This window comes from Benincasa hispida, chromosome 7 (assembly GCF_027475165.1).
Source record: "Benincasa hispida cultivar pf3 chromosome 7, pf3_genome.v1.1, whole genome shotgun sequence".
In the NCBI taxonomy this organism is placed as follows: Eukaryota; Viridiplantae; Streptophyta; class Magnoliopsida; order Cucurbitales; family Cucurbitaceae; genus Benincasa; species Benincasa hispida.
Window position 1 is genome coordinate 23,671,149 of NC_143484.1, and position 11,403 is coordinate 23,682,551.

Here is an 11,403-nt window from a genome sequence, read left to right on the forward strand (position 1 = left end):
TTTAGATGATAGCTATATATATAAATATATATCATAAAGTTAATTATAAATACATAATGGGTATATAAAAGGACAGTAAATTAGCTATATTCTACAAAAGCTTGTAAGATTCGAATATTTTTAATTGAAATGAAGGACGTAACGGAGTACTCTCAACAGATCGTCACTGTATCACTTCAATTAATTTGTTCATGAATCTTATCGTTCTTGTGTTAATTAAGATGCTACTGCAATTTGAGTTCCTCTTGCTTCCATTGTCGTCATGAAACTTACACGTCGCTTCTGCATTTTGAACGAATTCGTTTTTAAAAATTGTATGTAATACAAATAAAAAGAAAACACAATAGTTTTTAACCATCTTAATTTTCACATCATTCCAAGTGTGTCAAAACATAGTAAGGGAAAAATAATCAAACCCTACAAAATATGGCATATACCTTGTTATAAAAAAAATTACAGAAAAACCCAAATAACTAAAGTTTAATTGTATCAACTATATATCATGGAGGAAAATTCTATGAAAAAGATAGAATTAAAATGGGCACATTATGATAAGATTGAAATGGCTAAATGGGTTTGGCAGACAAAGCAATAATAAAGCAAAAATTGACTAGAGATGGTGAGACTCAATTTTGCATCCTCTATTTAAATATAGTAAACAATAATATCATTATTAGTGATTGAAAATTTTGGAGAAGTAGCACTAAATGTAGTTCTCTAACTATATCTCAAACAAATCTTTAACATAAATTAATGAATAATGAGGCATCTAACTATCATCTAAGGTTAATTTTTAATTTTGTGTCTATTTAGCTCTTAATCACTAGAAACTGTCTAATAATTTTTTTTTATCGAATGAGACCTTTAAATTCTTAATTTTGTATATGATAAGTCCATGAATGTTAAAAGATGTTTAATAGATCATTCTATTATGATCCCCACCCTACATCGTTGTTGGTAAATCTAAAAAAAAAAAAAAAAAAAAAAATCTACCTTTACGAGAAATTTTCACATATAGAAAAAATGTCAAAATATTTACAGAAATAGTGAAAAAATATTTTGATAGACACTTATATATTTCTATCCGTATTTATCACATAGTATCAATGATAGACTTCTATTAGTTTATATCATGATTAAATTTTATTATTTTATATAAATAAGATCTCTTATTTTTCTATTTTTGAAAATCTCTCAGGATATATTATGAAAGATATATATATATATATATATATATATATATATATATATATATATAATTATATACGAAAGAAAAGTTTGTATCAATGATTCGTGAGTAGAATATTCTATATGAAAGAGATGGAAACAATGATGGCTTCACCGTAAGAAACGATATTGAAATTAAAAGTGGGATAATTAAAATCATATTAAGAATAGACTTGAAATTTTAATATAGTAAATGAATTATTAGGAAAAAAAAACCTTTTTAAGTCATTCAATAGTTTTCTTTTGATTTTTGAGATTGCAAAAAGTTGCCCAATTTTGAGTTTTGAGTTCGATTTTCATTTGATTTTTCAATTTCAACATTTTTTTTAATATTCAATTTTATTCGTAAATAAGTTTCAAATGTTATAATTTTGAGTTTTATTTTCATTTTGTCCATGAATTTCAAGATTTAACAATTTTACCTCTCAATTTTACTAATCCCTCACCTTTTATCTTTAGTATTGATTTTTAATTAATTAATTTAAAATAATTAATTTTTAATTAATTTTAATCTTGACAATGAAAATTAATTTGATTTATAATTAAGAGTTGTTTTCAAATATAGGAAAATGAACTAAAATATTTACAAATAATAGCAAAATATCACAGTCTATCTATGATAGATCGCGATAGATTACTATCTGTATCTATCATGATAACATATAGTAGTCTATCGTTGTCTATCGCAGTCCATCACAGATAGAATGTGATATTTTGCTATTCGTTGTAAATATTTTTAACAGTTTTATCATTTAAATAATTTTCCTTATAATTAATTTAATTCTTTTAGGTTAATTAATAGAACATAAAGGAATTAAAATCTCCCAAGTAAAAATGTAAAATTTTGACACATATGATCAAATAAATACTCAATTCAAGATTCGAGTAAAAATGTAACATTTTAACCTAGGACTGAATAGAAATTATACATAAACTTCAAGAGTAAAAGTGTGAAAATTTGAATTTAAGAAGCAAACAATATTCATATTCGATGACAAAAAAAAAAAAAAAAAAAGAAAATTAATGAACCATACTATTTTATTAATTTTGAAAAATAAGAATAATATGGAAGTTGATATATCACAATTTTAGGGAAGAAAATTCTATGAAAGTTGGGCACACTAAGAAAAGGTTGTGATTAATGGGTTAGAAGACAAAGCACTAATTAAAACAAAAATTGACAAATTCGATAGTGAGAGTCAACTTAATGCCCTAATTTGATTAAATTTCGTAAATCAAATCATTATCATTATCATTATCGTGCGTAGATTTTACAATTTATTTTATTTTATTTTTATGAAGAATAAAGGGTTGTTTTGAAATATAGAAAAAAAATCAAAATATTTTTAAAAAAATAGTAAAATTTTAGAACATCAATGATAGACGTTGATACACTTTTCTACCAGTGTCTATCAGTGATATTGATAAACACTAATAGAAGTCAATCCATGTCTATTAGCGTCTATCATTGATAGTTAAAAAATTTTGTTTCATCTCATAAATATTTTCAACAATTTTACCATTTGAAATAAGTTACCAAGAAAAAATACCTCACTTACTTCCGTTTTTAAAATAATTGTTGGTAATTGTACATTATTTAAAAATTAATATAAATTAACTAATTTAAGATTTAATAAATTTCAACTTTAAACTTATCTTAGTAACCGTGTGAGGTAAATAAATATTAAATTACTTTATTTTAGATATAATAACTAAAATATATCTATTATTAAAATTTATATTTTTATAATTTATATTTTTTAATAATTGCTCATAATATTTATTTTATTTTTTTCTAGATTAATTATTAAGTAGTAAGGAAAGTAGCTTTAATTTAAAAAATTCAATAAAGGTGTGATATACATTCAACTTATTAATAATTAGGAGATATTGAAGGATAAAATAAAAAATTTATAAAACAAAATTATAATATCTAATTCTACGGGAATGAAGATACTTAGAACGGAGGGATTTTAGGATGTCGGATGTCTTTAAATGATTGACTATTTTAAAATTATCGTAATATAAACAAATTAATTTAAATGTTGATGAAGTAATAATTTAAGATTACACAAAACAAATGATCCTAAAAACTAATTAGAGATGATTTTATCAGAAAAAGTGCTTATAAATTAATTGATAAAAAAAAAATGAAAATTCTAGGAAGCAGAAATCAAACAAAAATTGACTCATTGGATGGTGAGTGAGTCAACTTGATGTCCTCACTATTTTAATTTACATCTTTAATTTAATTAATTTATAGTTGCACCAACTTTTTCTTTTTTAAAAGTGTAACTACTTGATAACCAAAAACCCAATTAAATATTAATTACATTTTAAAACCACTATCAATGAGTATAGTTTTATCTTTAAATATATTTTTGTTTTCATTTAATGTTATATGTTCGATTAATTAAATTCTTAATTTTTAATATAATTGGCACACATGAGTTCTTCCATTTTTTTTTTTTTTTTTTTACCATCTATCTATTTTGACGTTGGTAATATATTTGGTCTTATTTTTCAACATTTTTAATCATTGTACTTCAAAAATAAAAGGGAAAGTTCAAATATTTTCTTGTAATTCAAGAAGTAATAGTGTATTTTTAATCTATTTTATATTGATGGATTTAGATTTATTTTAGTTCTTTCAACTTCCATATGAACTTTCAAACTTTTTTTTTTTCTCAATTCCATTAATTTTTCATTAATTATTTGATAAAAGCTTAAAACCCACTTTTGAATATACTATTCTATGACTTTCTAGCTTTATCTACTATATAGGCATAATGGATAAGAGTTCTTTATTTTTAATTTTTTATTCTTTACTTTTGGTTTAATCTCCTGTCTTTTGAAAAAAAAAATTATAAACAAATTTTGAAAACATCAAAACTTTTTTTTTTTTTAATAAATTCAAGTTTTAGACATTAAAAAACTTGAAATTATTATGAATATTGTAAATTATTGCAATAATGAAAAGAAGTTAAAAAAGGACATACGCACCTCACGTGGCTTGATGATATCCTTCTTCTCCTCGTCTTTGTGATCATTTTCACAAACATTTTCTCTTGTTTTGTACAATCCCATAATCCTTTCTGCTGCCTCTGCCTCATCTTTGCACTCCTTCAACAATCTTTCCACTTCGGCCTTCGGCAGCCGGACCTTCACCCGTGTCGCCGCTCCCGATCCCGATCCCGATCCATCACTCTCTCCTCCACCCTCCTCCGCCAACACACTCTTCGGTTTCATGATAGTTAGGTCTGATGCTGACCGTCGTGCCAACATCAAGCTCTCTAGCCTATCCTTCGCACTCATGTTGATCGCCGACCGTACTCGCCGTGGTGCCTATGTTAAAAAAATAAAATCATAATGATATAATGTTAAATTTACAAGGTATCGAAAACAGAAAAATATCTATACTTCATGTTACTAATAACTATTTTTTGGGTCTCAGAGCTAATGATCGATTCTATAAAAGGGAGTGTTATGAATCTAAATGAAAAACGTTAAGATCCTATTTAGAAAATATTTAGTTCTTGAAAATTATAACCATTTTCGAACTCTTAGTTTCTTACAATGTTTCACATATTTCTTAAGTAAAAAAGTTGAATTTTTAGTCAAATATAAAAAAGCAAAAACAAATTTTTAAAAATTATTTTTTGAGTTTTTATAAAAGTTGGTCTAGTTTTTTTAAAACATTGGTAAAAAGTAGATTAGAAAGCATGAAATTTAGAGGTAAAAATAGTATTTATAGGCATAATTTTTCAGACAAAAAATCAAATGGTTAACAATGGAGTCTAAATTACTGTAACCTATTAGCTTAAGCTATTGAATTCCACACCTGTTCTTTTGAAACTTTAGGCAGCTCGACGAGGAAATAAAGTCTCTTCGTGCTGAGCTTCTGGTGGAGCTCCAATGGCTTTGCTCGAACACCGTAGTGCTTCACGGCCTCAGATTCGAGTAAAACAAAGCCGGGATAATCCTTAACAACGTCTCCGGCTTGAACCGGGGTATTTAGTTTCATCGTCTCGCCGGAGATGTTCATGACCTTCACCGTCTTCTTGACTCCAAAGGTGTTTCCCATGGCGGCCAAAAGGGAAAAGAGTTTGAAAAAGAGAGAGACAGAAGAAGAGAAGATGGTGGGTGGGCGCCTATAAGAGAGAATATCAATCTTAGTCTAAAGGTCTTATTATAGGGAAAAGATTTTGTTTGGTGGATTAAAAAGTTTATTATTTATTTATTTATTATTATTATTATTTTTTTTTTTGGTCAAACAAAGAAGGCAAAGTTTGAACATTTAAATAAAATCATACTTGACAATGCAGAAAAGTACGTAAACTGTCCCTTTCGAGCCAAGCATGGGGTTAAAAAAATTTCTCCACATTTATTTATTTTTTTATTTTTACGGTCTACTCAGTTCTCTAACTGTAGTAAATTTTTTGAAAAAATTCTCTTTTTTATTTCTGAGTTTGTGTATTTGATCCCTGAATTTTCAATATATATTTTTTATTCCTTGAATTTTTAGAATAGATGCATTTAGTCTTTGAGTTTTTAAAATGTAACTCTTTAATCTCCAAATTTTTAACTATGGATTTAAAAGCTCCCTGAACTATTTTCTATTTTCACTTTATTTAATCATATGAAATTTTGAGTTACAAAAATATGTTTAAAAAATAATTCTAGAGAGAAGAAGTAATTTTTAATTAAAATAATAAAAAAAATTAATGCATGGACTTCATAAACATATTTTAAAAGAATCTGGGATCTAAAAAAATATATTTTGAAAACTTAGAAACCAAATGAACATCATTAAAAAAAAAAACTTAGAAATTAAAAATGTATGCTTTGAAAATAGGGATCAAATGGCCATATTCTTTTTAAATAGATATTATAAAGTTTTTTAGATGGTAAAAAAATAGATGCAACAATGGTCTTTTTTCCTATATCAGACAATAAACCTATAACATAGGTTTGATTTTTTACTTTTGTTTGGCTTTTTTTTTTCAAGTTAATTAGAGTATTATAAATTTTGCCTATAAGTCTTTAGAATTAATGAATCTTTTCTACTAATTTTTTTTAATTTGTGTCTTCTTTTAAAAAAAAAAAAAAAAAAAAAAAAAAATGATGCTAGCTTCCTTGCTATTTCTTTAGTATTTTTTTTTTAAAAAAATTATTAAAAACACATTTGAATTCTTGTCTAACAAATATAAAAGCAAGTGGTTTAAAACTATTTTTTTAAGTTTCCAAATTGTTACTTAGATTTTATTTGGAAACTTATTTTTTGAAAGGTAGATAGAAAAAGAAAAATAGCGACTAAAAAACTATATATATACAAAATGAAACTACCTTGAATTTATGAACCCGTATATATATTTAATTTCTCACCATTTCAAGTAGTTTCACTCACATCCAATAATTTATAATTTTACATCTAATAAGATTTTTTTTTAAGTTTCAGTCATTGCGAAGATAGAGGATCAAACTTTTTTTAATTGAGTTTAATAATATAATTAGAGGACTCAAACCTCCGACCTATTTTTTGAAAGTACATGTTTCATGCTAACTCATGTTAACAGCTACGCTCGAATTGATACGTCTGGTAATAGTTTACTCTCATTAACCCCATCAATTCTATTTGTGTAACATACCAATTACATAAATTAAAAACATGTTTTGCTACACTGCAACTTTTTTTTCTTCAGTACAACAATTACAGGAATGAGAGTTTGAACCTCTAACCTCAATAGAGGATCTCCATTTCAATTACTGTTGAACTAACTCGCAACTATTATGAATTCGACAAATAAAAATAAGCTAAACAGTAGAGAATCGATACAGATTATTAACAGTGTGTTAGCTACATTTACAAGTAAATTGAGAAAGTAGTTTATTATTAGAGAGAATAATTAGATTACAGATTAGAAGCGCTTTTAGGGTTAGAAAATTTATATAACGCATTCTCTAAATTCTAGAGTCAAAATTGTAAATAACGTAAAATATGACAAATACGAAACACCGGTCCCTAACACTTATAATTAAATCACATGTAAACCGTATATAATTTCCAAATGCAAACAAAAACAAAGTCCAAGGACCAAGATTTCTCAAGAGATTGACAAGAAAAAATAGAGATTATTTAAAATGATGTTTTATGAATTTTCCAACCTTTTTAAATTTGAAGAAGAGAAGAAGGTAAGGCCCGTGATGTATGGGGTAAGGCTATGATTTGATTTGATTTGATTTTGATATTATTTTTTGTATTTATATAATTATATAGTCTTAGTATATTAGGATGTTTTTGTTTAATACAAAATGGGGATAGGTGAAGGTGCGTTAATCACGGGCTTGGATCCAAGCATTGTTTTCTTCAAACTCAACATATCCCTTCCTCTAATCTTTTGACTTATTTCTAACATTCCTAACCTCTTCGATGTTGACTCGACTCGAGCATAGTTTCAAATTGGTTAAGTTGGTCGACTCGAGAATATAAATTACCTTCGAATGATCAAGTACGAGTTCTTAAACCTAATTTATATTCTTATACATTATTTACAAGTTTGATCTTAGGGTTTAGAGAAATGCATCATATATCGATAAAATGCCCTTGTCCAACGGCTTTGGTGTGAGTCCCATCTGCAACATTTTCTATTTTTTTTAAATGAAATTGAAGGTAAATATTAAATATTTTTTGAAAATAATATTTTTTTATAATTCGATTCTAAATCAACAATGATATATTTATTTTTCTAAATGACATAACTTTAATCAAAGAGTGTGTCTTTTTTTTAAAAGAACAAACTCCATATCAAGAGATATAACTATTTGAATTGCTATAAATAGTTGACGATTATTTCCTAAAAATCTAAATCTCTTTTATGTAAAATTATCTATAATGTTTGAATTGCTATAAATAGTTGACGATTATTTCCTAAAAATCTAAATCTCTTTTATGTAAAATTATTCACACATTATAGAGAACAAATTTGTCACAAGTGTTGTAAATTCATTGGGTTAAAATTTATTTTTTCCAATAATGTTTCGTTTTTCTCCTGTAATTTTCTTTTACAAAAATGAAATTATTTTCATGTATTTTGTTAATATATTTATTTTTGTTACTTTTCTTCATTCTATTTGTGATTAACTAGTACATTTAAAATATAGACAATATTTTATAAATATGAAAATTAAAAAAAAAAGTTTAATGAAAAAATATAGCAAAAAAGTTTGATGATATATATAATATAAAACTAAGTCATCAAAACTTATTTTTATTTTAAGATAAAACAAAATTATTAAACATACTTTTAATTTTTCAACTTTTAGAGAACAGAAAATTAAAAACAAATACCAAATATGTTTTTGGTTTTTTGTTTTTTCAAAATAGAAAACTAAAAATATTTAAGAAACAACATGTATGGTTTTAGCTATTTAGAAACAAGGGATCTTTTTAAATATAAAAAAATATTTTAAAGTATTTATACTTTATAGCAAAAAATTTCAAAAATAAATATTTTTTCAATTTTTTTACTATGATAAATATTTTTGAGATTTTTCTATTTATAAGAATTTCTTTAGAAAATCAAGACCCAAAAACACATTTTAAAAAACTAAAAATTAAATAGTTATTTTGTGTAAGCTTCAAAAGTGAGCTTAATTTAATTCTCTTCCTCAAATTGTTTTGGTTGTGAGTAACGTAAATAAGTTACCAGTAATTAATATTTCTATTATAAATGATATATTTGTATTGTAATGCTATTAATTTATATATTTTATAAAAACATGTTTGATGTTGGATGGTCGTTTTATTTATTTTCATTTATTTCTAGATTGGTCGTTCTACTTTTTTTTTATTATTATTATTTATTCTTGGTCGCTCTATTTTTAAAATATGATACATTTTAATATTCACCATATTATTATATCTAAACATCTTTAAAAAGGAAGACAATTGACAGAACAAGACGAGGATTTTAAGGACAATGAAAAACAGTTATTAGTTCCAACTAAAAGAACATTTTACAAACTTTTAGTGATGTTGTCGGATATTTAACCTTAAATTAATTAATTGTTTTATAATATTCTATTTGTTGTAGTTTTTAAAATAATTGTTGAATTGTATTTTTAGAAAAATTATTTATATCATATAGAGCATATTGGTGTTTGATAAATTTTAATTTAAATCTAAAAAATCGATAACGGTGTTTGGTAAGTTTAACTCAGAATTTTTTGTGACTTAGGTTTAATGACCAAATTAAATATATTGTTTAACTATTTATATAATGATTTTAAGTAAAATAAATAGCCATTAGTTGTTTATTTAGCATGTTTAGCATATAATACATATATATTTATAGAAAAATTGACGCTAAATTGTAAATTTAGTCCTTATGATCCGAAGAGAAATTAAAATTTAGTTCTTATGATTTATATAAAAAATTTTAATCTCTATGTTTTGATAAAATTCTCATAAATAATTCATAATTGAGAATACTTACGAAAATTTGATCAAACGATGTGGACTATTTATAAAGTTTTGTGGAATCACAAAATTAAATTAAAACTTTGAAAATCATAGGACTAAATTCTTTCTCTAAATTTATATGGAAGAAATAGAAGAAAAAGGGAAATGATAATCGGAAGAAGAGAGGGTTTTTTTTTTTTTAAGTAAAGATAAAATTAAAATACTTAAAATAGTTGCTGATGCAAAAATAAATCGTTAAAATAGGGAAAATATAGTTGTTTAGTAAGGCTTTCGGGAATCTAAAATCAGACAAAAAAGTATTTTTGCATAATGTATTTTTTTAAAAAAAATATAGGAAAAATTACAAAAAAAAAAAAATTCATCCTTAAATACGATAGCAGTTGTAATTACACCCTTAAAAACTTTTGATTTTAGAAATTCAAATTTATATGAGTATTAAAATTAGGTCAAATTGGACCTTGAAAATATTGGACCTTGAAAAATTACAAAAAATCAATCCTTAAATAACATACACCTAAAATATTGGATTTTTTTTTTTCAAATTACTTTTACTTTCCAACACAATTCCAAACAAAATCTAAATAGATCTTGTTTCATAATGAATTTGTTTTGAATTTACGTTTGTTTTCTCTAATTTTAAAAAGAAATATTTTTATATTTAAAAAATAAACTTACTTAAAAGAAAGGATTTAACGAAAATATATTTGTATTTTATATTTTTAGATATATATTTGTCTGTTTAATACCAGATTTGAAATTTAGATTCTAATTTAAACCATTATTTTAGGTTAAAAATTGTGTATAGTTATTATTTTTTAAATTTATAATATATTATATAATACATATTTTAATTCAAAAAATGAATTAAATTTATGAAATGAATATAAAATTTCTAAAAGTTTTTAAACCTTTTTTAATACAGTTTTGTATTTACGTAAAAAAATGTTATTTTTAAAATTTAATTAAACCATTTAATCACATAATTCAAAATATAATCTAAATTGTCTTGTCTGCTATATATATTTGTTGAACTAAATGATTTTGATAACATAAAACAAAATCTGTAATATCATTTTGGAAATGGCACACACTATTTCATATTAATATCTCTTTGTCGACAATAACACTTCTAGTTAAAGGAAATTTTCCACATGGTGTAATTTTAAAATAAAATAAAGAAAAGAAAAAGTGAAAAGATTATGTGTATAATAATTTTCCTAATTCAAAAGTTTTGGCTATAACTTTGTAATATATGATAATCAAAAGTGTATTTTCTTTTTTCTTTTTTTTTTTAAAAAAAAAAGAAAATCTAAAATGTTTTATTAGGGTTAATATGAATATTAAAAGTAGTCTAAATTCCAAAATGACCTTCCGCTCATCAATTTAGAAGCTTTTTGGGTTCTTAATTTCATACACTGGCTTGGGAAACAAGTTTGAGGCAACTTCTTCCTCTCTTCCTAATTAGAAGTGCTTTTAGGAGACTCCTAAGGGTTCTTGTTGTAACGTTCGAGGCCCGTGACTTGGACGAAAATTCAAAATTTGAATTCGACATCTGATTTTTTTCGACATCCTTTTGCATCCACTACAACGTAGTTATATATCCTTATTTATCTTGAATGCTTCTAGAAGTGAAAGTTGTCCCAACAAACGTCTTTTCAAAAAATTCCCAAGAAATGATCACCTAACTTAGGATT

General features: G+C 24.5%; 1 protein-coding gene across 1 annotated transcript; it reads right to left on the reverse strand.

Annotated features, from left to right (window-relative positions):
* Positions 1 to 5,501, reverse strand: AT17.1 (plastid movement impaired protein). The gene is made up of 3 exons (XM_039036006.2): positions 5,069 to 5,501; positions 4,231 to 4,572; positions 1 to 282 (listed from the first exon to the last, which is right to left on the reverse strand). The coding sequence occupies exons 1-3, from the start codon at positions 5,309 to 5,311 to the stop codon at positions 217 to 219; spliced, it is 651 nt and encodes a 216-aa protein (XP_038891934.1). The 5' UTR covers positions 5,312 to 5,501; the 3' UTR covers positions 1 to 216.
* Positions 5,502 to 11,403: the final 5,902 nt, after the last annotated feature.